Source organism: Pseudorca crassidens, chromosome 1, assembly GCF_039906515.1.
Source record: "Pseudorca crassidens isolate mPseCra1 chromosome 1, mPseCra1.hap1, whole genome shotgun sequence".
In the NCBI taxonomy this organism is placed as follows: domain Eukaryota; kingdom Metazoa; phylum Chordata; class Mammalia; order Artiodactyla; family Delphinidae; genus Pseudorca; species Pseudorca crassidens.
In genome coordinates this window covers 54,144,716-54,172,148 of record NC_090296.1, presented here as the reverse complement: position 1 = coordinate 54,172,148, position 27,433 = coordinate 54,144,716, and the positions used below count along the sequence as shown (strand labels likewise).

The 27,433-nt window shown below is 39.3% G+C and overlaps 1 protein-coding gene and 1 pseudogene across 1 annotated transcript; one reads left to right on the top strand and one right to left on the bottom strand.

Annotated features, from left to right (window-relative positions):
* Positions 1 to 3,998: 3,998 nt before the first annotated feature.
* LOC137227519 (ATP synthase subunit g, mitochondrial pseudogene) lies at positions 3,999 to 4,309 on the bottom strand (annotated as a pseudogene).
* A 17,345-nt stretch (positions 4,310 to 21,654) lies between these two features.
* Positions 21,655 to 23,461, top strand: LOC137227478 (Golgi-associated RAB2 interactor protein 4-like). The gene is made up of 2 exons (XM_067743455.1): positions 21,655 to 22,702; positions 22,734 to 23,461. Exons 1-2 carry the CDS (start codon positions 21,655 to 21,657, stop codon positions 23,459 to 23,461), a joined length of 1,776 nt encoding a protein of 591 aa, XP_067599556.1.
* Positions 23,462 to 27,433: the final 3,972 nt, after the last annotated feature.

The window sequence follows — 27,433 nt, the reverse complement described above, 5'->3', positions numbered from 1 at the left end:
TATCAATAAAAAATTCCCTGAGCTCATTGTTTCTTAAGCTTGTCTACACATTAGAATCAACTGGGGATCTTTTAAAACTTCAAAGCCCAGGACACATCCCAGCCAAATTAGATCATAAAGACATTCTTATAGAGTATCTTCTAAAAGGATTAGAGCTTTGCCTTTCACATTTAGGTTTTTAATTTCCCTAAGAAAAGTTAGAGTTCTAATTAACTTTTGGGACAACATCAGCATTCATTGAACCCATTTCTTGTTTTTGAGTTTCATTTTTTGAGTGCTTCTAACTATATATAAGGACTGATACTTTAGGAACTTTATTCTTTATTAAAAGTCTGTCAGAGGAAAAAAGGAGTATTTTTAATAAACAAAACTCATTCTATCTGCAGTTACCATATGATACGTGGAACCCTTTTATAAAGTAAAGTTACATAACAGGATCTCAGTGATCTCATTTTTCTGTATTTTGAAACACCTGGCTATTTTATCATAGTGGGGATTGTCATTACTCATCAATTATTATCAATGATGCTTTAAAAAAGACTGAAATAATAAGAAAGTAGAAGATTAATGGATTTTTTTCTACAAGGCTCATGCTGAAATGAAAACAAACAAACCTTTGTCATTGAATCACTCTTATTTTTCTTATTGCCTTATCCAAAATATTGTAGCCATTTCTCAAAAAGTAAAGAAGATGATTCGAAACATCATCTCTGTAGTATTGTCTTACCTTTCTTGAACACAGTTGAGAATTTTCTGCTTATAATGGTGAAGAGAAGAAAATTTATGAAAGAAGAGTTTTCACAAATATGATATGAATCAGGAGATAAATCAGGTGGTGAGACAGCACCACAGTGAACCCTAGACTCTTAATAATGATGATGAAATAGATTCTATAAGCACAGTCTCAGCTATGAGTCTTCAGATTATGATGTCTGAGATGAACTTTCTCAAATTCAAGAATCAACAAGTGAACAATATATTTCTAAGGATAAATGGAAAATATGATATTCTCATTCAGTTAGTCATTCAGCTGGAATGACATTGTCGCACAAAATTTTGCAACAAGAATCTGGACATTTTTAGGATGGACCTAGAGGATATTATGCTAAGTGAAATAAGTCAGACAAGGAAAGGCAAATACTGTATGATTTCACTTATATGTAGAATTTATAAAACAAAACAAATGAACAAACAAAACAGAAACAGACTCATAGATACAGAAAACAAACTGTTGGTTTCCAGAGGAAAGGGAGATGGGAGGGTTAGGCAAACAGGTGAAGGGGATTAAGAGGTACAAACTTCCAGTTATAAAGTAAGTCATAAGGATGTAATTATTACAGCATAGGGAATATAGACAGTAATATTGCAACAACTTTGTATAGTGACAGGTGGTTACTAGACTTATTGTGGTGATCAATTCATAATGTATATATATGTCAAATCACTCTGTTGTACACCTAAAATCAATATAATGTATTCAATTATATTTCAATTAAAAAAGAATCTGAAATTTTTTTTGAAAGGATGTGTGACAGTATTCTTTCATCTTTTATTATGTTTATTTACCAAAATGTTCTTGATATGCTCATAAGTGGACAAATGCTAAGAGTAAGATTGAAAAAAGACATTGGAAGGAAATAGATGGTGTAGACATGAAACAAAATCCACTGGTTTCATCAATCTAGTTCGTATTTATAAACCTAAAACTGAGACTACTTTCCAATTTTGGAGCAGAAGAAAAGCACCGTGAGCTGTCAAAGTTTCAAAAAACTTTTTCATTGTGTATTGATTATATAAGTGCTAAAAGAAGAACAAGAAGTAATGACGAATTTGAAATTATTAGAGATGTATTTGCAATCTGGAACCAATATTTATAAGCTGGATATGTTCATCATTCATACATTGCAATAATGAAAAGTTGGTTTTATTCAGAAGATATTGTCCATTTTAGGTATATATCTTCAAAAATAGGAAAATATAGAATAAAATTTGGACTAGCCATGTTTAAATTCTCATTTAAATTTCTAATAAAATAGCCTCTAAATATCCCTTTATTCTTAGTTCTAAAATTATCCATGACATAAAAATCTAAAAAATTAAGATCTCTTTGGAACAAGATATTATATGGTGATGACTGTTTTTTTGTTTTGTTGGGTTTTTTTTGGCATACTGAATTTTTTTCCACAGTTGACACACTATTTTCCTAACACAACTGATTAAAAAAACCATGCTTCCCACTGTCCTTCACTGTCACCACTGCCATATATCTGCATTGTGGACATTATGTCTGTTTCTGGGACCTCTATTCTATTTATTTATTATAAATTTATTTATTTATTTTTGGCTGAGTTGGGTCTTTGTTGCTGCGCATGGGCTTTCTCTAGTTGCGGCGAGGGGGGCTACTCTTTGTTGCAGTGCGCAGGCTTCTCATTCTGGTGGCTTCTCTTGTTGCGGAGCACAGGCTCTAGGCGCACGGGCTTCAGTAGTTGTGGCCCACGGGCTCAGTAGTTGTGACTCACAGGCTCTAGAGCGCAGGCTCAGTAGTTGTGGCACATGGGGTTAGTTGTTCCACAGCATGTGGGATCTTCCCGGACCAGGGCTTGAACCCGTGTCCCCTGAGTTGGCAGGTAGATTCTTAACCACTGCGCCACCAGGGAAGTCCCTCTATTCTATTTAATTGGTCTGACTTCTATGCTGCCGTAAAATCTCACTGTCTTAATTACTTTGCTTTATAGGAAATCTTGATATTTGGAAAACCAGTCCTCCCTCCACCTTCTTCCTCAGCAGTAACTTATTTATTTTTAGTCCTTTGAGAAATTAAATACATTTTAGAATCTGCTTATATTTCATCAAACATAGAATTTTAATGATAACTGCATTGAATTAATAAATCACTTTGGGTAGCTTGACATCTTTATACTATTGAGTCTTTAAATCTACATACCTATTATTCTATCTGACCAGTCGTATTACTTTTCTGGAACTACCTTCCATCCATCCTTGTAATCACTCTGAAAAAACTATAGCCTATTTAGCAAAAGTTAGTAGTCCAGAGATAGGTTTTTGATAAAAGGTAAGAAAAGAGATCTATCCTCTAAGAATTTTGGAATTGGGATAGAGACAGATATCTTAAACTCAGTTGTTTTCTGAAGAGTAGAGGGATTTGCCTAAAAAGCAGAGGAACTGGTCTGCAGCATGAGAAAAAAACTGAAGGAAGTTACAGAAGGAAAGAATGTGAAAACAAAGAGAGACTGAGGACAGTCAACCCGCACATTTCAATTTGTTCATGAGATACAGCTGCATTTTTGTCCTTCTATTCTGTGAAATACATATGCTTATTAATAAAATTTTCTCTTTTCTGAAGCCAAATTAAGTTCAGCTTTTGTTTGCTGTTGAAACATTCATAATTATCACAGTTCTTTCTTATAGGCTATTTATCAATAATGATTATTTTTTAGGCATTACTTTTCCTTCAGATTCGTAATTCATAGTCAATTTAGAAATTATAGATTTAAGGACAATTTCATCATACTTTATAGAAAAGTTCTTAAGTGTGCTTATGAATGATTGGTAATAAAGTCATACAACATGACTTAGGAATTCTGGTAAAAATGATGGGAAGGGTTTGAAATTGTTAATTTGAAATAGCCTTGATTTTTGGAAAATATTTGTCTTTGAAAAGGACATCAAAAAATCTATGTCAAAAACTGATAATAGATTTTCCATTTATTGATGTTTCTTACTTTTTAAGAATAAAGGCCTAATCTAATAACTTCTGACTTGTAATCATATACTGCTACTTTGGGTTAATAATACTTTTACAAAATGAAATCTAGGTTTTAGTGTCTAATTATTATACCAACATTCATGGACAAAGTTGAAATAAATTTTGGTTAGAACACTGAAAACTTTTTTTTTGACACTGTTTTATTTTATTCAATAGCAGTCTGCTCACACATGGTCCAAGAACTCCCAAATAATAAGGCAAAGATTGGTCTTCAAACATCATAGCCAGTGATGCCATGCTTGCCTATGATCTCGTCAACATAAAGCCACATCCACACCTCAGTGGCCACCAAACCATTCAGTAGAGCTTCCTTAACTGTGAGCTGTTTGAAGCTACCAGTTTGAGCACTATTGATAATGTTTTTCAAGCTCTGAATAGCTGTAGGGATCTCAGCAGGGGTTGGAGGAACCACTTAACCTTAGCACAGTGCCAAAATGTGGCCAGTCGAGGCTTCGAGTAAGTCATGGCAGCGTTGACCAGCACCGGGGCCTTCTCCATGAGGTTACAGACAAACTGGGCCATGGTTCTAGGATGGAAAACCTGTCACCCCAAGTGGCCGACTTGAAAACTTTTAATTCTGAGCCAACATATGGATTTTTTAAGGAATATAAATGAGCTCTGTACAAATACATAAATTATGCTTATCTTCTGTTTACAGGAATAATAAATACAAATGCACTTAAAGCTGCCTTATAGTGAAATTCACAGCTTATAATATGGAATTAAGTATTGGTGAAACTTTAAACAGTGTTTGGAAAGCTGAGCGTTATTGAAGTAGACTTCTGGAAATGTTAGCTTTTTTTTTTTTTTTAAACAAAATTCACATTTTATTTAGGTGGAAATAAACTATACAAAATTGGTTTTCTTCACCAAAAATAACAGCATTATTTTCTGTATTATTCCTTATAAGTGTTTCATAAAGGCAAAGGTATAAATAATCCTATATGCAAATATCCCAGCTCAAAATACCCCCCTAACTGAAATGATCACTTGAGTATGAAAGACTTTGAACAATGTTAGAAAAGCTACTTAGCAGGATATTGCAATAGACCAATGAGAGTTAATGGATCCTTGTGTTACTTATATATCTATTGGAGCAACAGAAATAATGAGTGGATGGATAAAGAATATATATTTGAGGTAGAACTACAAAGGACTTGCTGATGAATTTGATGTCAAGGTTTAGAGAGAAAATAATGATTACTCCTAGGTTTTTGGCTGAGCATTTGATGTGTACAGTGGTAGCATTTCCTGACACAGAGAACATTGGAATAGAAATAGGCTTTCATGGGAGTGAAACCGTGCAACTCAGATTGGACTTGAACCCACGTGCCAGTACTCGAACCCAGCCTAAACCCAGATTGGGACTTGAACCACTTTTAATTAAGATCACACACCTTGTCTCAGGACTTAATGAAACTCAGGTTCTTTATGTCTCATCACAGAAAGAATTCACTGAGAGACAAAATGATAGCTAAGTGGATTTATTTAGAGAAATACACATTCCATAGACAAGAATGCAGTCCATCTCAAAAGTCAAGAACAGCCTTGGGAGAAACACAGTCCACAGACAGAGTGTGGGCCATATCAGAAGGCAAGAGGCCCTGAAATATGGCATGGTTAGTTTTTATGGGCTGGGTAATTTCATAGGCTAATGAGTGGGAGGATTATTCCAACTATTTCAGGGAAGAGGTGGGAATTTCCAGGAATTGGGCCACCGCCCACTTTTTGGTCTTTTATGGTTGGCCTTGGAACTGTCATGGCACTGGTGGGTGTGTCATTTAGCATGCTAATGTATTACAATGAGAGTATAATGAGGTTCAAGGTCTACAGGAAGTTAGATCTTCTGCCATCTTGGACCTAATACCAGTTTTTGTCATGTCCTGTGGCTATGTCATTCTTTAAAGGTTTTGCCCTACACCCTTCCCTCATGCTTCAGGAGTAGTACTGTTGGGGAAGCGACTTACTACTAGACTGTTAAATATTAATATGTGTGTGTGTGTGTGTGTGTGTGAGAGAGAGACAGAGACAGAGACAGAGAGAGAGAAGGAGTTTGGTTGACTGATTCAGGGGAGAATCAAAGTTAGAAAGGAGGATAAATGGGAGGCAGTTGACCAAGATGGCCTTAAAATTTCCCTCAGGTTGACTAAACTTTAGTCAGGCTTCTGACTCTTAAGCTCCTGATCTCCCTTTTCCTAGAGCATTTACTTTAGAACACTTGTAAATTCCCCTTAAGATATAAATCTTTTTAAAAGCCTTTTGCCAGTTTTATGACCCATGAATGACTTTCTCAAGGACCTGAGGGCCATCCCTTTGAAATGTAATCATCAAGGAAGGTAAAGTCCTTATCTCTCAGTTTCTAGAGGAAAGCAGGAACCTAACTTCAACTGGGCTCTAAATAGCAAACACAAATAGCCTAATAAGAGTTACACATTTGCAAACTCAGACATAACTCACTATACTCAACATCTCCCATTGATTAACCTTCCCTGTAACTTCTCTTAAATTAATGGAACATGACATTTGGGCCCTTGCTACTGTGATCTGAGGACCAGCAACAGCAGCCTTCCTGGGTGCTGGTTGGAAATGAAGAGTTCAGATCCCATCCCAGGTCTACTAAATCATAATCTGCGTTTTTAGTTAGATTCTCAGGGGATTCATATACACACGAAAGTTTGAGAAACACTGCATTAGGTTACCTAGGGAGGGAAACTAGACTTCAAAGGCAGTGGGGGTGGGTAATGAAGAATGAAACAGTGGACTGGTTGTGTAGTTAAAGTTGAAATATTATTAGAGTGTGGGCTGCAGAATAAATTAGATGGAAGGATGGGCTAGCCTGGCCAAAGAGAGGGATGTGAATATAAGGTGAGTTAGTGAGGTTGTTGATAATAGCATGGTCAAATGTACAATCACAGTAGGGTTGGCTGGCAGTAATCTGGGGGCTAGATTTGTCTGTGAGAGGTCTTTAAAGGTTATGGCTGTCTAAGTAAGTATGTTGGGCAATGGCATGAGTATCAAATATTTTGTGTTTTTAAAAGTCAAGAGAAGGAAGCATCGTTTAGAAGTATCAATAACACCCTTGTGTTATCTTCCAGTTGTGAGGTACATATGAAAGGGAAATAAAAAAGTAGCCTTGTCTTGAGTGGGCTAGGTGGAGGCTGTGATCTCAGGAAAGAGCCAGGATTTAGATGAGACAGGAGTTGGCAAACTTTCTGTACAGGTCCACCTAGCAAATATTTTAGGCTTTGTAGGCCACCTGGTCTCTGCCACAACTACTCAGCTCTGCTCTTATAGTGGGAAAGCAGCCATAGACCTTATGTAAGTGAATGAGTGATTCATTAAAACTTTATTTACAAAAAATAGGCATCAGGCAGAATTTGACCTGGCTGTAATTTGCAGAGTCCCGAGTTAAGGTATCAAGGTAAAGAAAGTGATGATGATGATAGTATGGGGATATTTAATCCTGGATTTCAGAGGAATCTAGAAAACACTGGGATGCTGAAGAGCTGTGGTAGATTTGTGTCAGGTTAGGAGATATATAAAGCAGTGTGGCACAAAGTGTGAGTGAGCTGGGATTTCTGCTGGTAATGTAAATAAAAAGCAACATGAGGCATGGAAAACTAGTCCTGATATTCTTTAAAAATTTTAAATTAACCACATATTTCACAATATTTTATACATACACAATAATATATTATAAACTATATAGAAGCTATATAAAACAAGATGAAACTCATGTGTCCAGGTTAAGGAACAGGATGTTAGGAATATTTTGAAGCCCCTGTGCGTCCCCTCATATTCTTATTCATCTCCTCTTTCCAAAGGCGAGCTCTGCTCTAAATTTTGTGTTTATCCTTTCCCAGTTTTTCTGTACCTGGAACTCAGTTAAAGGACAAATCTAGAATTTAGAAGACTGAATAGAGACCTCTGGAGAGATTGAGAAATTTCTCTCCCAGAGGTGTGTATTTACATTACAAAGGCAGATAAAATCTGATGTCAGTCATTCATTTACATTCCAAAGGGTTAAAAATTGGGAAACTTCCTCTTCACTTCCCAGAGAAGATTTGTTTATCCCAGGAAGATAAAGTTTATTTCTCTCTCTCTGGAGGAGAGGGAGGCAGCTGGGCAGTGTGTAATCCCTATTTGCTCCCAGAATTATAATTTTGGGGTTTTTCTCCTTTGGGGCAAGAAACCTCCTTTGTGCACTTGCAGGCCCAACCATATGGCTCGCATTGCATCACCTGGAAGGGGGAAAATGAGGTATGGGGAACAGATGTGCTTACTGTCGTATTAATAATCTTCCCTGATCCAGAAACCTCGTGTTTGTTTTCAGGACAAAGTAAACGAATATAGATATCAAACACCTGCCATCATCAACAGCAAATACATATTCTTGTCAAGTGTGCCCTGGGTTCTGAGGGTTTAGAAGTCCTATTTCTCCAAGGTATACAACAGGTTCACCATGGACACAGCAAGAGCTTTATTGAATTATAAGCTGTGTCATCTGCCTGGAACTTTGGGCTTCCCCTGTTCAGGGGCTAGCAGATGAGAAGATTCATCACAGGGGCAATCGACTTGCTTTATCAGAAGGTAGGGCTGCTGTTACACAGTAGGGACAGGGAAGAATATGTTCATGTACTTGGGCACTGCTTGATAATTCCTTATACAATTTTAATGGTCAGTGGACAGGTGTAACAGCCACAACCTGAGAACATAATGTTCAAGGCTCAGACCCCTCAAGGACGAGGGACTATGTCACACTACCCAGTAAGAAGTGCTAGTCTAGGAGAGAAGAATCTACAATGGGTGGTAGAAGACAGAGATGATGTCAGTTATAATCCTGACAGCAGCTGCAGTGGTGATGACTGTCATTTGTCCCAGTGACCGTCCTTTTATAAGTTTCCACTAGGAAAAGAAGCCTGTAATCCTCTATGAGCCACTCCCAGAATTTATAAGGATATTCAAGAAGCACAAGGAGTAGACTTTAGTGGACTCTATGCTGCACTGCCAAGATCCTTCTTTAAGATTGAAGAACTTATTCTCTCAGCCTCTGGGGGCACTCCTGTCAGACAGCCCTCAGTTGTCATCTCGCCCAAAGTCATATTCCCATCTTGGGGCAGCCAACATCCAGTGACTGTTCAGTGCAGGAGTATAAAGGCCTGCTCCTACTGGCCATTGACTGGAGCTTAAGCACCTGATACAGCACCTTCCCTCCAGGAGGAATGAAAATTCACAGAGTATGGGACTTTTGCTTCTCAACTGTGTGGCAATAACGGTAGCAGTGACTTTACCCAGGAGCTTGTTAGGCTATCAGGTTCCACCCCAGAGCTACTGAATCAGAGTTTGCATTTTACAAGATCCCAAGGTAATTCCTATCCAGTGATTTAGACCAATGATTCTCAACCCTGACTGCAAAATAGAATCACCTATGAGCTTTGAAACAAATGCTTATGCCTATGCCTCATTCTAAATAAATTCCATTAGAATCTCTGGGATATGGTGTCCAAGCATTAGTATATTATAAAAGTTCCCAAGGCCTTTTATAATGCATAGCCAGATTTAGTACTCATTGATACAAAGGGTCTTTAAGATTTCTTTTCCCCTTTAATGTCTTAGGTTAGTTACAAATGCCTATGAAATCCCTTTGGATTCCCATCACTAAGTCTCCATTTTTCTCTTAGAATTTTTAAGCTGTTTATCTCATTTCCATTCTTCCAACCTCAGAAAATCAAAATCTGAAACTGTATACTGATCAGTTTGTTTATTGTCTGATTCTAGCCTCTAGAAATTGCAGCTTTCTATCCTTTCTTCTCAATGGACTATCGATAAGGTGAAACTAATAAATGGCCATAAAGCTTAGCTTCCAGGTACAAAATCAGTGCTCATACTCACTCCTTTCACAATGCTGTTTCAGTTTGGTTAGAAGGATTTTTAATTTCAATGTATTTTTTGGGTCAGTCAATGAAGTTTGGCCCCAAGACAAATCATTCAATCTTTTGTTCCTTCCCAGTGCTTTGAGACATAGGACCAAAGAAAGGGATGAAAGTAGATAAATAGCGACAATGGTATGCAATTCCCAGACCACTGATTCTTGCTAAAGCAAACAAGTACGGAAGACAAGTGGAAAAAAAAAGCCCATCACTTCATTCTACATAAAATAGGAGATAATTCAAATAGATTGAATTATGTAGACCTGAATAAAATAACATTATTTTAATAATAAAACACACGTATTACATAGCAATTTTAAATATGCTTGGTGTGTAGGTCTTTTTCCACATGTTCTAGAAACCTTTCATTGACTAAAATAAACCAGTGAAATATAGGAAAAGGACATAATAGTTTAATATTTCGAAGTTATTTAATGATAAATGAAGAAAGTCTATCAGTATGTCTAAATAGAAGTTTATTTGCATGAATATTCCTTGTACACTAAAGCCCATGTGAAAACAAATATATATTTAAAACATACGTTAGATCTAGGAATATTTTATCGCTGTCAAGGTGAGAGAACAGAAGAAGAAAATTTTGCTTATGTAAGTGGAAAATTTATCAAACTGCTATTAAAATTTGGAATTTGGCAGTTTTGTCATTAGTATTATTTTTTAAATTATTTTAAAAGTAAATTTATTTATTTATTTTTGGCTGTGTTGGGTGTTGGTTGCTGCACACGGGGCTTTCTCTAGTTGCGGTGAGCGGGGGCTACTCTTCGTTGTGGTGCATGGGCTTCTCACTGTGGTGGCTTCTCTCGTTGTGGAGCACAGGCTCTAGGCACGCGGGCTCAGTAGTTGTGGTGCACGGTCTTAGTTGCTCCACGGCATGTGGGATCTTCCCGGACCAGGGCTCGAACCCGTGTCCCCTGCACTGGCAGGCGGATTCTCAACCACTGCACCACCAGGGAAGCCCCTGTCATTATTATCTTTTACTTAGGAAATAATTTTTTTTTTTTCTGAAGAGAGAATACATTAAGATTCTCATATGGGAGAGAATCAACCAAAGGTCAAGAAAAGAAACTTCTTCACAAATTATAACATGTGTGGTAACTTACTTAAACATTTAGTGACTTCAGGTAACTATGCATATGCAACCAGATGTTAACACTGGACCTGATGTTACTGTCGGTTGCCTTTATACATGAGTGATCAAATCCTATGCTTGAGATGGTGAAAGGGAAACCTGCAGGAATGGCCACTGCACATTCACATGGAATTCTGCATTCTTTGGCTTTTTATACAAACTCTTTTAAAGATCATGATATCTCAACATGTATTCAGGACTATTTCCACTTTTAAGGAGTGGTAGATTATCACTCATCTTTTTAGACCTTCAATTGGCTAAAAAATACTGACTGGCTTTATTATATATTTTCTTTCTTTCATTTCCCTCTCCTCCCCAATTTAGATAATTCCTTCCATTGGCCTTAGCCATCTAAAATTTCTCATAATTTTACATTCATATACAGGTATCCTGCAGGCAGTTATTTCCTTAGTGTGTTTGTGTTTTCCCCTATCTTACAGTTGCCTTGACCAAAAGAAATGAGAGACCTAGAGATAATTTTTTTGAAATAGTTTGAAAATAATTTTGAACTGGAATACTTTATATCTTGTTTTCAAATTCTAGCAAAATGATACTGTCATTTTTCTGACTATATACATGCCTAAGGAGGAAAATTCAGAGCTTATTGTAAGAGTCACACTGGTCTTGTAGCAGCATAGACATATTATATTAACTTTGAAGACTTGAAATTATATCACTATAAGTTAACTACCAAGATGAAAACTTGTTAATTTGATTTTACAGGTAATGGAAGATTGAATACATTTTATGAATACTTGTGAAAATTCAACATGTAGAAAAAAATTCATTTATAGTCCTCTAAAAACTCACGAATGGAGTTGTTTCACCTTGCGAATAACGTCAGGCCCAACTCTTTTCAGAGTAAGAAGTAATATTTACCATTTAGCTCAAAGGAAGGAGAAGGAATCTCATTTGTGTTTATGACTGAGAAATTAAGTATTTGTTAGCTTGTTGAATAAACTTTTGTCATTAGGTAACCTTTTAAAATGTGTTTCCTTCAGAAAATTGAAATCACTAAATATCTGAAATATAAAAGGGATTTATAAGAAGGGAGGCTTTATATCAACAGGGTATGAAACTTCAAGTATTTTGATAATATGCACAATTTAATTATTACAGCCTTTTAAAGACCATGTCAAAACTTCAGTTATTTCTAGCTGTGGCTTCTGCCCTCAAGTAGCATGTTAATTAATTAAACATTTTGCCTACGTGGGTTTTTGCCCATAGATATTAAAGAGTATTGTTTGGGCAGTTTTCAAGGCTACTGTTAAAAATTATAGAATCACAGAATCATTGGCAGAGTCCAGTCGTGTCATGATGTGATGACAGGTTCTCTGACAGCAGAGCTTAGGGAAAATACTTCTGTAAACAGCTTTCCCAGATTAAGAGAAAAAATCCTGTTACTCCTTTCCCCCTCTGCTCTTGCTCTTCTTATCTGTTAATTTTTCTTTCCACTATACCAACAGCAGCCTGGTAGCTTTAGAAACTAAGTGCTTTGGCCTCATGAGACAAGAAGCTTATCAGACTTTTCAAACTTGAAAACCCATTCAGTTATCAGCAAGCCAGTGACTGTCACAAACAGTATGTGCTGTGAATCACCACAAAGAAATGAAAAAGGTCCAAGTAACAAGTGCTCCAAAAATGTTTTCTGCTTCATGCTTAATTAACTCAGATGATAAGTCTTTGATGCATAAACATGTGAACGTTTTCACCAGAACATATTGTCAACAACTCAGGAAAACATTGTGGTGCAATAAGCTTTAGAGATAATTCTTTGCCTTTTGTTAATGTGTTTTGAATCGCAAACATTAGAATTCAGCCCTTTCAAATATGATGAAAAGGCCATGATTCCTAGAGCAAAATTAAAATCAGTATTATTTTTATGATTGCTTTCATAATTAGGAGTTAGTTTTTGGGAGAAATCCAAAAATATTGATATGCTTCAAAATCTCTAAATCCTGTTCTGCTTCCATAAACCATATATTTTCTTTTATCATGTACTACTTCTCATAGAAAGTACTGGCAGAGATTCTGTCACTTTAGACATTATAGTTAAAAGTAGATAGATTCTCTCTGTAAAACAGCCATCTATCAGCACAATCCTACCTATGTGGGAACATTTTAGAGTTACTCGATGAAAATATAGTGTCACTAATGTTTCCTTGTTTGTGTATCCCAGTTTTATATTCCTTAGCATATAGTAAAAAATTCCAAAAAGCAAGGCTAAAACAAAAGGCAGTAATGAAAACAAGCATAACTGGGAATTCAAAAAGCTCTATGCAAATGGAAAAGCATATTGAAAGCAGTAAAAATGAGTAGGGGTTTACTCTCGGCCATATTTTCTTTTAATATTATGTTTTATAGGTTTCTAAAAAATATAAATACATATAGGGCTTCACGTTTTTCCAATGTGTTTTAAGTTGCAAATGGCATAAGGAAATAGTGGTTTTTGTAAATCCAGAACATGTCAGCACCTATTAAAATGTGTAGATGTGCAGCACAGATACAAATATTAATTGCTGATATTCATTTTTAAATAACCAATTTAAAACTAACCTATAAGTTATGGAGACTTGACCAAAACTCAGATTCTTTCTTACATGTTTCTTCATAAGAAAGATGATTATTTCTCTGATTCTATACAAATCAGACCTTAAGAATAAAACTACGTCTTCCAAAATTTGTAAAACTATATGTGAAAAATTATTTATCTAAGCTTATATAAGTGTTATCTACCATTGCCAACAATTCTGATCATGAAGTGGACTGATGTATACTGAGCATCTATAGTATAAATCTATTAAATACCTGCTTCTGTAGATATTGAGAAGGTTCTGTCTGCAAACTTTTTCTCTCTCTCTCTTTTTTAAATATTTTATTGAAGTATAGTTGATTTACAATGTTGTGGTAATTTCTGCTGTACAGCAAAGTGATTCAGTTATACATATATTCTTTTTCATATTCTTTTCCATTATGGTTTATCACAGGACATTGAATATAGTTCCCTGTACTATACGATAGGACCTTGTTGTTTATCCATCCTATAAATACTAGTTTTCATCTGCTAGTCCCAAACTCCCAGTTCTTCCCTCCCCCCTTGGCAACCACAGGTCTGTTCTCTATGTCTGTGGGTCTGTTTCTGTTTCGTAGATATGTTCATTTCTATCGTATTTTAGATTCCACATACAAGTGATATCACGTGGTATTTGTCTTTCTCTTTCTGACTTACTCTGCTTAGTATGATAATCTCTAGGTCCATCCATGTTGCTGCAAATGGCATTATTTCATTCCTTTTTATGGCTGATTAATATTCCATTGTGTGTGTATATATGTAAACACACCACATCTTCTTTATCCATTCATCTGCTGATGGACATTTAGGTCATTTCCATGTCTTGGCTATTGTAAGTAGCACTGCCACAAACATAGAGGTTCATGTATCTTTTTGAATTATAGTTTTGTCTGGGTATATGCCCAGGAGTGGGATTACTGGACCATATATCAATAATAATTCTGTTTTTAGTTTTCTGAGGAACCTCCATACTGCTTTCCATAGTGGCTGCACCAGGTTACATTCCCACCAACAGTGTAGGAGGGTTCCCTTTTCTCCACACCCTCTCCAGCATTTGTTATTTGTAGACTTTTTGATGGTGGCCATTCTGACCAGTGTGAAGTGGTACCTCATTGTAGTTTTGATTTTCATTTCTCTAATAATTAGCAATGATGAGCATCTTTTCATATGCCTGTTGCCCATTTGTGTGTCTTCTTTGGAAAAATGTCTATTTAGGTCTTCTGTTTGGATTGGGTGTTTTTTGCTTGTTATTGAGTTGTATGAACTGTTTGTATATTTTGGAAATTAAGCCCTTGTCAGTCACATCATTTGCAAATATTTTCTCCTAGTCTGTAGGTTCTCTTTTCATTTTGTTTATGGTTTCCTTTGCTGTGCAAAAGCTTGTAAGTTTGATTAGGTTCCATTTGTTTATTTTTGCTTTTATTTCTATTGCCTTGGGAGACTGACCTAAGAAAACATTGGTACGATTTATGTCAGAGAATGTTTTGCCTATGATCTCTTCTAGGAGTTTTATGGTGTCATGCCTTATGTTCAAGTCTTTAAGCCATTTTGAGTTTATTTTTGTGTATGGTGTGAGGGTGTGCTCTAACTTCACTGATTTACATGCAGCTGTCCAACTTTTCCAACACCACTTGTTGAAAAGACTGTCTTTTCCCCATTGTATATCCTTGCCTACTTTGTTGAAGATTATTTGTCCGTAGGTGTGTGGGATTATTTCTGGGCTCTCTATTCTGTTTCATTGATCCATATGTCTGTTTTTGTGCCAGTACCACACTCTTTTGATTACTGTAGTCTGAAGCCTGGGAGGGTTATTCCTCCTGCTTTGTTCTTTTTCCTGAGGATTGCTTTGGCAATTCTGGGTCTTCTATGTGCAAACCTCTTCTCTTCTCTAGCTACACTGTATAGGTGAGGATTCTGGTTTTATTGATAATGTCAAATATCTTTCCAAAGAGGTTGTACCAGTTCATACTCCTGTCAGAAATATGTAAAAGTTCCTATTGATGAACATATTCACCTATATTTAGCATAATAAGACTTTTTAATTTTCTGTCAGTGTCACATGATATTTGATCTTTTCCCTGCTAAAGATTAGTGTATTTTTATATGTTTCTTGCCCAATCATGTTTCCTTTCTGTATATGCATCTTTATGAATTTGGCCATTTTTTATTTCAATTTCTTTCATCTATCCTATATTTACTGTGGGAGAACTTTTCATGTTATATTGCCAGTCCCCAGTTTTATGTTTTGAAATATCTTTCCCCACTGTCTTTGTGGTAATTTTTAATAAACAGAAGTTCTTAATTTTAATAGAGCCCAATTCGTCAAAATTTTCTTTGTGATTTTGTGCTTTTTTGTTTTAAAAACTCCTCTTTAGACTTGTAAAGTGAGTCTCTTAAATTTTCTTCTAAGAGTTAAACATTTTTGTCTTTCATACTTTTGTCTCTCATACTTAAGTCCGTAATCTATCTGAAATTGATATGAGTGTATGAATTGGCATACTCTTTTCTTGATGGAAAACAATATACACCTTTGTCATATATCAATTTTTTTGTGTGTAGTTTATTTCCAGTCTCTCTCTTCTTTCATCAGTCAGTATTATACCATTGTGTTAATAATACAATATTTTAGTGATATCATATGTTAAGACCTATTATAAATCTAGATCATCCTTGTTCTTATTTTTCAGGAGTCTTGATTATTTTTGGCAGTTTTCTCTTTCATCTATTAAAGGTTTTGACTAGGATAACAGATCAATTTTTGGAGATGTTTTATTTGCTAGTATAAAGCTTTTCCTGATTATAAACATGGACTAGATCTAGGTCTTTCAAAATTTACTCAGCTCCTCTTTTATTGTTTTTATAACCTGTAACTTTCTATAGGTTTTATAATATTTTTACATCATTTGTAAGATGTATTCCTTGAAACCTTACTTTTTTTCATGATAATGTAAGTGGACGTGGATGGACCTTGATGTCATTAAGCGAAGTGAGATAAGTCAGACAGACCAAGAAAAATACTGTAAGATATAATTTATATGTGGAATCTAAAAAAACAAAGAGAACCCATAAAAAGAGAGAGTAGAATGGTAGTTACCAGGGGTTTGGGGTGGGACTGTGGAGGAATTGGGGAGATTTGTTTCAAACTTTCAACTAAGGGACAAATAAGTCCTGGAGTTCCAGTCACCAGCATAGTGATTATAGTCAACAATATAGTTTACAATACAATACTGTATTATAAACTTCAGAGTTTCTAAGAGACTAGATCTTAATTGTTCTCACTACAAAAAAGAAATAATAATTATGTGACATGATGGAGGTGTTAATTAACACTACAGTGGTAATCATATTGCAATATATAAATGTATCAAGTCAACATGTTGTACAGCTTAAACTTACACAGTGGTATATGTCAATTATATCTCAAAAGATTAAAAATAATGTAAATGGCCTGTTACTTTCAGTGAATTGAGAAGACACTATCAGAGTTCAAGCAGAGGAGTGATATGGTATGAATTATATTTGAAAGAGATTATTCTGGCTGCTTTATGAATAGACGAAGATAGGAGTCGGGCAAAGCTGGAGTAAGGAGAACCATTCAGGAGGTTATTACTATAATCCAGGAAAAGATGATGATGACTTGACTGGGATTATAGAAATAGATATAGAGAAAAGTAGTGAGATTCTGGATATATTTTGAAGTTAGCAACAACAGGTAACAGTGATTAATTAGATATGAACTGTAAAGAAAGAGAAAAGTCATGGTGGACTGCAAGGTTTTTAGTTTGAGAAATGGAAAAGGTGAGGTTGCCATTTTAGGAAATGGGGGAGACTGCAACAGGAATAGGCTTGGGTGGTAGGAATACAGGGAACTCAATTTTGGAAATGTAAGTCTGAGATCCCTCTTGGACATTCAAGTTGACATGTTGGGTAGGCGGTTGGATGTAAGAGTCTGGAGTTTAGGGGAGAAAACTGGGTTGGAGATAAATTTGGAGGTCATCCAGTTAATAGGATTTTCCCAAGTCCTGAGACTGGATGATATGACAAAACAACTTAGTATAAGTTTAAAAAAGGTAAGAGCTCTAAGGACTAAAGCCTGTTGAACAATATTTAGAGATGTGGTCATAAGGAGCAACCAGCAAAGGAGACTTATAGGGATCACCCAGAGATATATTAGAAAAAGTCCTTTTTTTTTTTTTTTTTTTCTCCCAGTACGCGAGTCTCTCACTGTTGTGGCCTCTCCCGTTGCGGAACCGGACGCGCAGGCTCAGCGGCCATGGCTCACGGGCCCAGCTGCTCCGCGGCATGTGAGATTTCCCAGACTGGGGCACGAACCCATATCCCCTACATTGGCAGGTGGACTCTCAACCACTGCGCCACTGGGGAAGCCCAAAAGATAGAATTTTGATATAGAATCTGAATACCTCAACTACCAGTTTCTCTGAATACACAAGAGCCTAAAATGTACACCTGTTGCTCAACTTGAACCTTACAATCTGTCACAGAACTCCTCGTGTTCACTTGAATTACATCTCTTATAAGGTCCAAGTTTGTGTCTCATTGTTGCAAACAGGTATTTCAAATTTGGAAAAGAATGGCAGTGAGGATGGGGAGGAAGAGAGAGTATAACTTTAGACAGGATAGGTGTGATAATTCAAAGAAAACAGTCCATCTAATTTTCTGGAATCTCCAGAGCATATGATTCCTTAGGTCTGAAACAGAACCAGGGTCCCTTGCTCTTTCCCTGTGTGTTACATATGTAACACTCACAGGCTGGGAATAAAAACTGGCTACTCTGCCACCAATGCCATTTTTCAGAGAGATCCTCGCTTCCTTGAATGTTCATGCACATGAAGCATGCCTGCTCCTTTGAACTCATGTATAGTTCCTTTAAACTATCACCTGTGACACAGGCATCCTAATTTTGCTGCTTTAACTACATATCAGGGGCAGTTCCTAACCTGCACAGAGCATCTGGGCAAAGTACCATTTACCACTTCTTTCAGGAGATAATCTATTTTCCTTGTCTTGGTGGAGGGGGATGAATTTCCTTGCATTTACCTTCTGGATGAGCCACCAATCAGCCGTTATGAAACTTAAGACAGTTTTAAAGCTGCCATGGACAACAACGAATTAGAGAGGAAGGAAGGGGGAAGTGGCGATGGCAAGAAACATTGATCTGAGAAACGCATGTAAATCATCAGTGGAACTGTAAGTTCTCTTAACAAATGCATTAAAAATAGTTGTTTTCTGTAACCAAGTTTATGTTTCCGTACTTTAAAAAGAAAGGATTAATAAGTATTTACCATCAATTTGCTTAGTTCATCTAGCTTCACATTCGACAGAGAGGGAAACTGGGGCTCTGAAAGAATAAACTTGGATGGGATCTCTGCCAGAGTCAGACACCTGGTTTGACAAGGTCTTTTCCTTGGGCCACGACCTGCTGGGGTTGTGATGTCACAGTGGCAGGGCATGGACAGCCCACCCTCCCTCCTGTCTCCCGCCCTCATCCTGTCCCCTGGCCTTTCCCTGAGATCTGGCCTGACACCTACTTCAGAATAAAGAGCTGTAAAGGGTGCTGGCCCAGGACAGGGGTTCTGGAGTTGAAACTTCCACTTTCTGCCAGGAGCTAAAATGCTATTTTCCATCTTTATCTGAATTTCTCCCACGGGCTTTAAAGAAACCCTGAAACCCAAACCCATACCAAGCTTTTCCTCTCTTCCGCATCCCATACTCTTTGGTTGTGTTCAGGCAGTTTCTCCGTGGAGTAAAGTGTTTTCATGGATTTGCCTGAGAAAAAACCTCAAAGGAGGCCAGGTTTGTCCAGTGAAGATCCTTCTGAGTTCTCATGGTGGCTCTAACCCCAGAAGCTTCTGTATTTGTCTTACCGAAAACTGCTGTCAGGAAGGAATTCACACTGAAGCTTAAAGGGCCAGTTGAAACTAATGCCAATAATAGCTGACATTTATTGAGTGAGACAATATGCTCAATACTTTACATGCATTATCTCATTTAATCCTCACCGGCAACTGTTATTATCCCCAATTTATAGATGAAGTGGAGAGCTAGGTAGCATGCCCAAGGTCACACAGGTGACCTCTCTAAAGCTGGAAGCTATGTTTTTTAACTATAAAGGTTCTGAGCAGGAGTGTGTGTGTGTGTGTGTGTGTGTGTGTGTGTGTGTGTGTGTGTGTGTATGCTTGTGATAAAATTCACCACTGTAATTTTAGAGTGTACAATTCAGTGGCATTCAGTACATTCACAATAATGTGTAACCATCACCACTAGTTCCAGAATTTTTCATCACCACAAAAGGAAATCCTGTACTCCCCATTTTCTGCTCCCTCCAGCCCTAGGCAACCACTAATCTAATATCTGTCTCTATGGATTTGCCTCTTCTGGCTATTTCCTGTAAATAGAATCATACAATATGTGGCTTCTTTCACTGAGTATAATGTTTTCAAAGTTCACCCATGTTGTGACATATATCAGTACTTCATTCCTTTTTATGGCCGAACAATATTCCACTGTTTGGAGAGACCACATTTTGCTTATCCAGTCATCTGTTGAGGGACAGGTGTGTGTACTTTAAAAGAAAGATAGCCTTTATCCTCAAGGAATGAATCTCTATGGTGGGATTTCAAGCATAACATCAAACTGGAGATAAGAGAGTTGGCAGCAAGGGCCTTTCTCAGAACTTTCAAGTCACAATTTAGAAATCACTTGTTCTGTGACTAGCTCTGTGGGAGTGGCAGTGAGGCCGGATGTCTAATGGTGCATGCTCCCCACAGGCGTCAAGGCTTCCAAACCACTTCTGCCTGGTAGGGAGGTTACTACAGGACGGCATCTGGCAGGCTCTTGGAATCAAAGCTTACATCTCAGACTACTCACCCCCCATTTCACTGGGGGAGGACATGTCATAAGAATAAGTAGGTTTCCACACACAGGCTGTTTGCACAAGCATAAAGGAAGGGAGGATCTGAGTGATCCCCTGGATAATTTAATCCTCACGTCAGCCCAACTGCTGTCTTGGGTTCTCTCCATAACATGTATACACACATAAACTTAATTACGCAACTTCTAATAATGCACCAAATAGGTCTTCTTAAAGGTAGTTAGATCAGTCCAGTTTGAAAACATTTGGCTGGGCCAAGCTTTCTTTGTGAGGCTAAGTACTGTAGTGGTTCAGAACACAGGCTTTAGAATCAGGTAGACCTACATTCAAATAGTGCCTCTGCTACCATTAGCTCTGGGAATTTAAACAGGAGATACAACCTCAATTTCTTCACCTATAAACTGGGAACAGTAGTTAACAGTACCAAACTCAGTGCATTCTTACCACCATATGTGAAGAATGCAGCATGGTGCCTAGGAGAAGCAATTTTTAACGTGATTATTAAAAATCACCGTCGTCAACTTTTACTGAGATTTTATGAAAGGACAGACTAAGGATCGCAACTGCCAACTCTACGTTATTCGATACAATTAAACCATGAGCTTAAATGGTTCAAATTTATCCCATCATCTTACATTCCTATAGATTTCATCCAGTAGCTGAATTTGGGGGAGGAAAAGAAAAAGGACCCACACAAAACTTTCCCAGTTGAAGACATTTTTATTTCGGTACGCACCTGGGTCCCTGGCAGGATGGGCCTGTCCTCCGCGGGAGGACATGTTCTCCCCCTCCTTTGGGAGAGGATGGGGGCCCTGCCCTGAGGGGGCAGCTGGGGGATGAGGCAAAGGGCTATGTGACAGTGATAGGTCACAATGAGGCAAAGGGCTATGCGACAGTGATAGGTCACAAAGGGCCCAGAGGATAAATAGGCTGTGCCAGGGGGTTAGGCTGAGAAAGTGGTTACTTCTCTCACTAGGACTGAAGTTCACCACAGCCTCTTGGGGAGATAAAAACCCAGAAGCAGAAGTGAGGGGAGGCAGAGGGGGAGCCTACCATACCTCTCTACACACTTGAAGAGATTCAGCCTGGGGTCCAGGCACCCTACAGCGTCCCCACTGTGATCATCTGTACCCCTACGCACGCCCCTGCCTCTGGGAGACCCTGAGGCAAAGGTGGGGCCTGTGGGGCGGGCTTGGAAGACCTGCCGTAGGGCCGCCTGTGTGTGACTTAGGAGCACCGCAGCTCGCTCTTCTGCCAGTGAGGCCGAGGGAGGGAAGAGCCAGGGGCCCACCTTAACCGCGCTGCCTGTCGTGATCAAAGACAGCCATGAGTGGGGACACTCTGCTCCCATATCACACGGCCCAGAGCAGCACCAGCGTGGGCCTGCTCAACACCACCACGGGGAAGCTGCAGCAGCAACTGCGCAATGGCGAATATGACATCTTCAAGTACGCACCGATATTCGAGAGCGACTTTATCCAGATCACGAAGAGGGGAGACCTGATTGACGTGCACAACTGTGTCTGCATGGTGACCGTGGGCATCACATCCAGCAGCCCCGTCCTCCCACTCCCAGACACCATGCTGCTGGCCCGATGGGCCACCGGCTGTGAAGAGCATGCTGAGCACAGCCAGGCCGCCAAGGGCAAGAGCCACGAGCCTGCAAAGACCTTAGAGCTCACCAGGCTCCTTCCCTTGACGTTCGTGAGCATCTCCACTCACAATCGCGAGAAACAACAGCTGCGCGTGCAGTTTGTCACTGGCCGCTCCTGGTACCTGCAGCTGTGTGCCCCTCCGGACGCACAGGAAGACCTCTTCACCTCTTGGGAAGAGCTAATTTACCTCCTGCGACCACCAGTGGAGAGTCTCAGCCGCACCTATGCCGTTCCAGCCTGGGACATGATCGGCCTGCCTGTGTTCGAGGAGGAGGAGGAGGACGGCAGGAGCCCGGCAGTGGAGGATCTCCAAGAAATGTGGGATCAGGACCAGGTGAGCATCTGCAGCCTCCACACGTGCTCTGAGCTGTCCGGGGCCACATCTGCAGCTTTTGCTGGTGGGGAGGGGATCCAACTGGACTCCCACAAGTCCGATACCATGCCCGATGTGACCACCGCAAAAGCAAAATCTACAGTGCTTGACAAAGCGTCAGCGTCGTGGGCAATGACAAAGGTGGAGACAGCAGGGGTGGCAGGAGGCACCGCAGCGGGTGCTTTGAGCGTGGCAGTGATCAAGTCTCCTGCCCCTGAAGAGCAGAGCACGGCCACAGCAGCCACAGCCAGCAACGGTCCAGGAGGAAGGAAAACCCACATAGCCACTGGGGGCACTGCCAGAACATCCCCGAGGAGCAGGAAAACGGTGCTGCGAACAATTCAGGGTATGCTTGGCAGGTGCCACGAACTGTTCAGGGTATGCTTCCAGCACGTCCACCAGTCTCTCCCCAGAGGCCGGCGTGACTGTGGTCGGAGCAGAACCCACCAGCAAGACTGCTGAAGGAAGAGCCGACGGGGAGGACGAGGGGACCCTCATCTCAACCTTGCCACAGGAAGGCAAAGTGAGTGAACAGGATGGCAGCTCACAGAGGGTGTCCCAGGCCTGCAAGGGAAGAAGGGAGAGAAGGGAGCATTGGGGAGAGGACAGAGCTCTTATGAGCCCCTCGCTCTGCAGTTCAGTGGAAAGCCACCACAAGGCAGCGGGGAACAAGACCATCCAGAAAGCAGCTGGCCCGTGCTCAGGCGGCGGCAGAGCCACTAGCAATGACCAAAAGGACAAAGGCCACGGCAGCCCGGGGGTCAGCGAGCAGGGCACTGCTCACAAAGGCATCAGCCGTGCTCCCATCACCAACAAGTCCAGGACCTCGCACAAATCGGGCAGGAGCTTATCTACAGCGAGTTCAGGTCCCACCACCGAGAGACTCAGCAGGATCAGCTCTTTCTTCAGGAACGTCAGAGCCAGTCTTACTACAAAGACAGTGGCCTCCTCACGCGATAAATATGTGAGCATCCTGGCGAAGCCAGTGGAAGGGACCCGAATGGAGGCCGTCGTAGAGACAGCAGAGAGTGGCCAGGGGCTGGAGATCACTGGCGGTGTGACATCTGACACCATGGAGCCAGTGACCGCTGAAGCCCATCAATAGGACCTAGAGCTGGGAGCTGCAAAGGGGACCAGGGCTCAGGGAAATACCCCTGGAGAGCCCATTTCAGCTTCCTTACTGCAATTTAAATAAAAAAACAAACAATCTGAGAATGCATGCAGTGTTTTGTCTGAATTTCTAGGTCCCGAAGCCCAGCTGTAGCCTCACAGTGGATTCTGTGATGTCAGCTGTGCCACAGTCTGAGACCCAGTGTCCAGTCAAGGGCAGCCCCACCTCACACACATGCTCAGCGCCAACAGCAGTGCTGCATCTGGCCTCCACTCCTTTCTGGCTTTGCCCCCCAGGGCCATGGCTCAAAGTCAGACTATGGTCTGGGAAGCTCTCCTTCACTATCCCCCTATTCTTTTTATAAACGCTTATTCCCCCTGAAGGTCTGTAAACAAAGCAAGTACAGGACTCATGTCCCCTCGGGCTATTCAGTGGATAGAAATAAGTATTAGCTAGCAATCAGAACCGCAAGCACTCTCATCTAGACTTAGCCGTTCCCTGCCCAGGTATTAGCTCGCAATCAGAACAGCAAGTATTAGCTAGTGTGCCATCGTAAGCATACCACTCGATGACATTTCACAAGATAAGCAACCCCACGAAACTAGCACCTGGCGAAGAATCAGAACATCACTGCAACTCTGGAAGTGCCCCCTTGCAGTCACTCAAGGGTAACCACTACCCTAGCTTTCAACACCATAGATGAATGTTGTTTGCTTTTTCAACTTTACATACTGGAATCACATAGTATGTACTCTTTGACTCTGGTTTCTTTCCCTTAACATTATATTTATGAGGTTTGTGCATGACTTCCCTGGCGATCGTCCATTTATTTTCACTGCTATACAGTATTCCATTGTGTGATGATACTACAACTTATTTTGTTATTGATTTAAGTTATCAGTTTTGGGCTATTAAAATAGTGCTATTATGAACATTTATATACAGATCTGTTGGTAAAAATATACATAAAGTTCTGTTCGGCATATACATAGGAATGGAATTGAATATATGCATATGTTCAGCTTCTGATTATACTGCCAAGCTATTTTCCTTCCAAAATGACTGTGGAAATAATAATTCCCACCAGGAATGTATTAAAGTCCTGGTTGTTCCACATCCTTGCCAACATTTGATACTGTTTAGCTCTTTCCATTTAGCCATTCAGGTGGGATATAGTGACTTTTCTCCCTTTTTCATGGTAAAAATATACTGAAAATATATATAATTGGGCTTCCCTGGTGGCGCAGTAGTTGAGAGTCCGCCAGCCGACACAGGGGATGCAGGTTCGTGGCCCGGTCCGGGAAGATCCCACATGCCGCGGAGCGGCTGGGCCCGTGAGCCGTGGTTGCTGAGCCTGCGCGTCCGGAGCCTGTGCTCCGCAACTGGAGAGGCCACAACAGTGAGAGGCCTGCGTACCGCCAAAAAAAAAAAAAAAAAAAAATCAAGTAATCAGCTCAATAGATGCAGAAAAAGCATTTGAAAAAACATCAATAATCCTTCACGATAAAAATGCCCAGAAAACTAAAAGAATAGAAGTGAACTTCTTAAACTTGACAGAGGGAAATTCTGAAATAAAGCTACAGCTAACAACATACTTTATGGTGAAAGATTGAATGATTTCCCCTGAGACAGGGAACAATGAAAAGATAACTGCTCTTAACCCATCTATTAAATGAGCAGGAGTGTGTGTGTGAGTGAAAAAGCCAAGACCAATTAGACCTGCCAAACTGATCCCAATGCAAACCTCCAATCTTCTGAATTAAAAAAAAAATTAAGAAAAAGAAGATACAGACAACAACAAACCCAGAATAATATGAAAGAAGGAACACTCAGGAAACAAGACTTCTTAGATATTAAAACTAATACAGTAGAAATATATTCAAAGAAGGGCTAGAACACAAAATTGAGGAAATCACTCAGTAAGTGGTGAAAAAAAAGACAATGATAAAAACATTTGAAATGAGAAAGTTAAAGGACTAAACTAAGAATTTCAATTCAGATGTGAACATAAATTTCAGAAAAAACAGAAAACTGAAGGTAGCAGCTTATTAAAGACATTTTAAGAATCCCCAAAATGAAGGGCCTGTGTTTCCATATTAAAAGGGAAGTCAGAACAAAAAAAATTAAAAGCATATCATGATCTAATTTTAGAACACTGAAGATAAAGAGAAGGTCCTGTATTTGTTTTCCAGGGCTTCTGTAAGAAAGTACCCCAAACTGAGTGACTTAAAAAAAAAATTGTCGTCTCACAGTTTGGGAAGCTAGAAGCACAAGATCAAGGTGCTGGCAGAGCTTGTTTCTTTCGAGGGCTGTGCAGGAAGGACCTATTCCAGGCCTTTCTCCTTGGCTTGTAGATGACCGTATTATTTCTGTGTCTCTTCCTGTTGTCTTCCCCCATGTGTGTTTACTCTTTGTCCAAATTTTCCCTTTTTATAAGAACATCAGTCAGATTGGATTAGAACCAACCCTATTGACTTCATCTTAAGTAATTGTATCTATAACGACACTACTTCCAAATAAGGTCATATTCTGAGGTAGTGGGGAAAAAGACTTCACATATGATTTTTAAGAGGACACAATTTAACCTATAACAAGTCCTAAAATCATCCAAAAGAAAACATATATAAAACAGATCACATAGAGGGAACTGGATTTAGAATGACATTGGACTTCTTAGTATACCCTCAAAGTTCTTTAGGAAAATGATTTTCAACCTAGAATTCTATTCATAACCAACTAATAATTAAATGTAAAGGTGGGCTAAAGACATCTTTAGACACGCAAGGACTCAAGTGTTAACTTTCCCTATCCCCTTCTCAGGAAGCCACTGCTGCATATGCTTAATAAAAATGGCAGGGAGTGGGGGATTGGTGGATTTACTCTAAAGTTAATGAATCTTCAATTTTAGAATCCCTCACTTGCACAGTTCCCCCTTTCAATGAATGGAAAGGGCCCTAGCAATGTGGTGACATAATCAAATGATTTTGAAAAAATTTTAAAGAAAGATAACCACTATTGGTTAAGACAGTCACATTTCCTTGTATAGGTGTGCTAGGCATTTTTGGGATCCAGCTAAGAAGAAGCTGTGTTGGAGACATTATATTGTGTTTAGTAGGATATATTTATGAGGCTTATGTCATTTCCATGTATAATTAAGGTTTTGCCAGTTGGAAGTGTAAGAATAGCTTCTAGTAATCTCCTCTTACCATTATGCTAACTGCCTTAGTGGCATCAAAGTTCAGAGCCAGAGATTTATCTCAATAAGAATGTGTCCTTTTGCAGCTGACACCAGAAAGATCTAGGTAGGGAAGGAGATGGAGGATGTGAAATTTACAGAGGCGGAGAAATCTACCAACCATCATGCATGCAAACTGTAAGCAGAGCATTCAGTTCTCATCAAAGCCCAGAAAAAAATGGACATTCTCTTCAGTCGGGAAAGTACTGGATAATATAGAATTCGTGATTATAAATGCACCACAGTTTTTTTTGATGAAAATTGTACAAAAATACGATTTATCTGAATTCCTGTGTGTTAAGGGCGTATACTTGTATATGCAGTGTCACAAACATAGTATATTTGAATGTAAAGTTGTATGATTTATAACTTAGCATCTTGTCCTGACAAATTTTGGCAGTTCCCGATGAAAACTGCCCCTGAGTGAAACAATCTCTGAGTGGAACCTGAGGAAATAAGTCTCAAGTGACAAAAACACTACATGTCATCCTGTGTATGTCAATGTATGTGTATAATACACATTTATGTAGCTCAAAACAGGCTAGCAGCAATTTGTAAATGCATTTGAATTTGTGGGACAGGAAATGAAAAGTTTTAAAGCCATTATTATCTTCAGGAGAAACAAGAAGTTGTAAAAGAGTTGCAGTCGTAGTGAGGTGGGAGGTAGATGGGCACCCCCAGGGTAAGCAGTTAGAGATTCGTTCCCAGTGGACTGATACTCCAAGATGAGA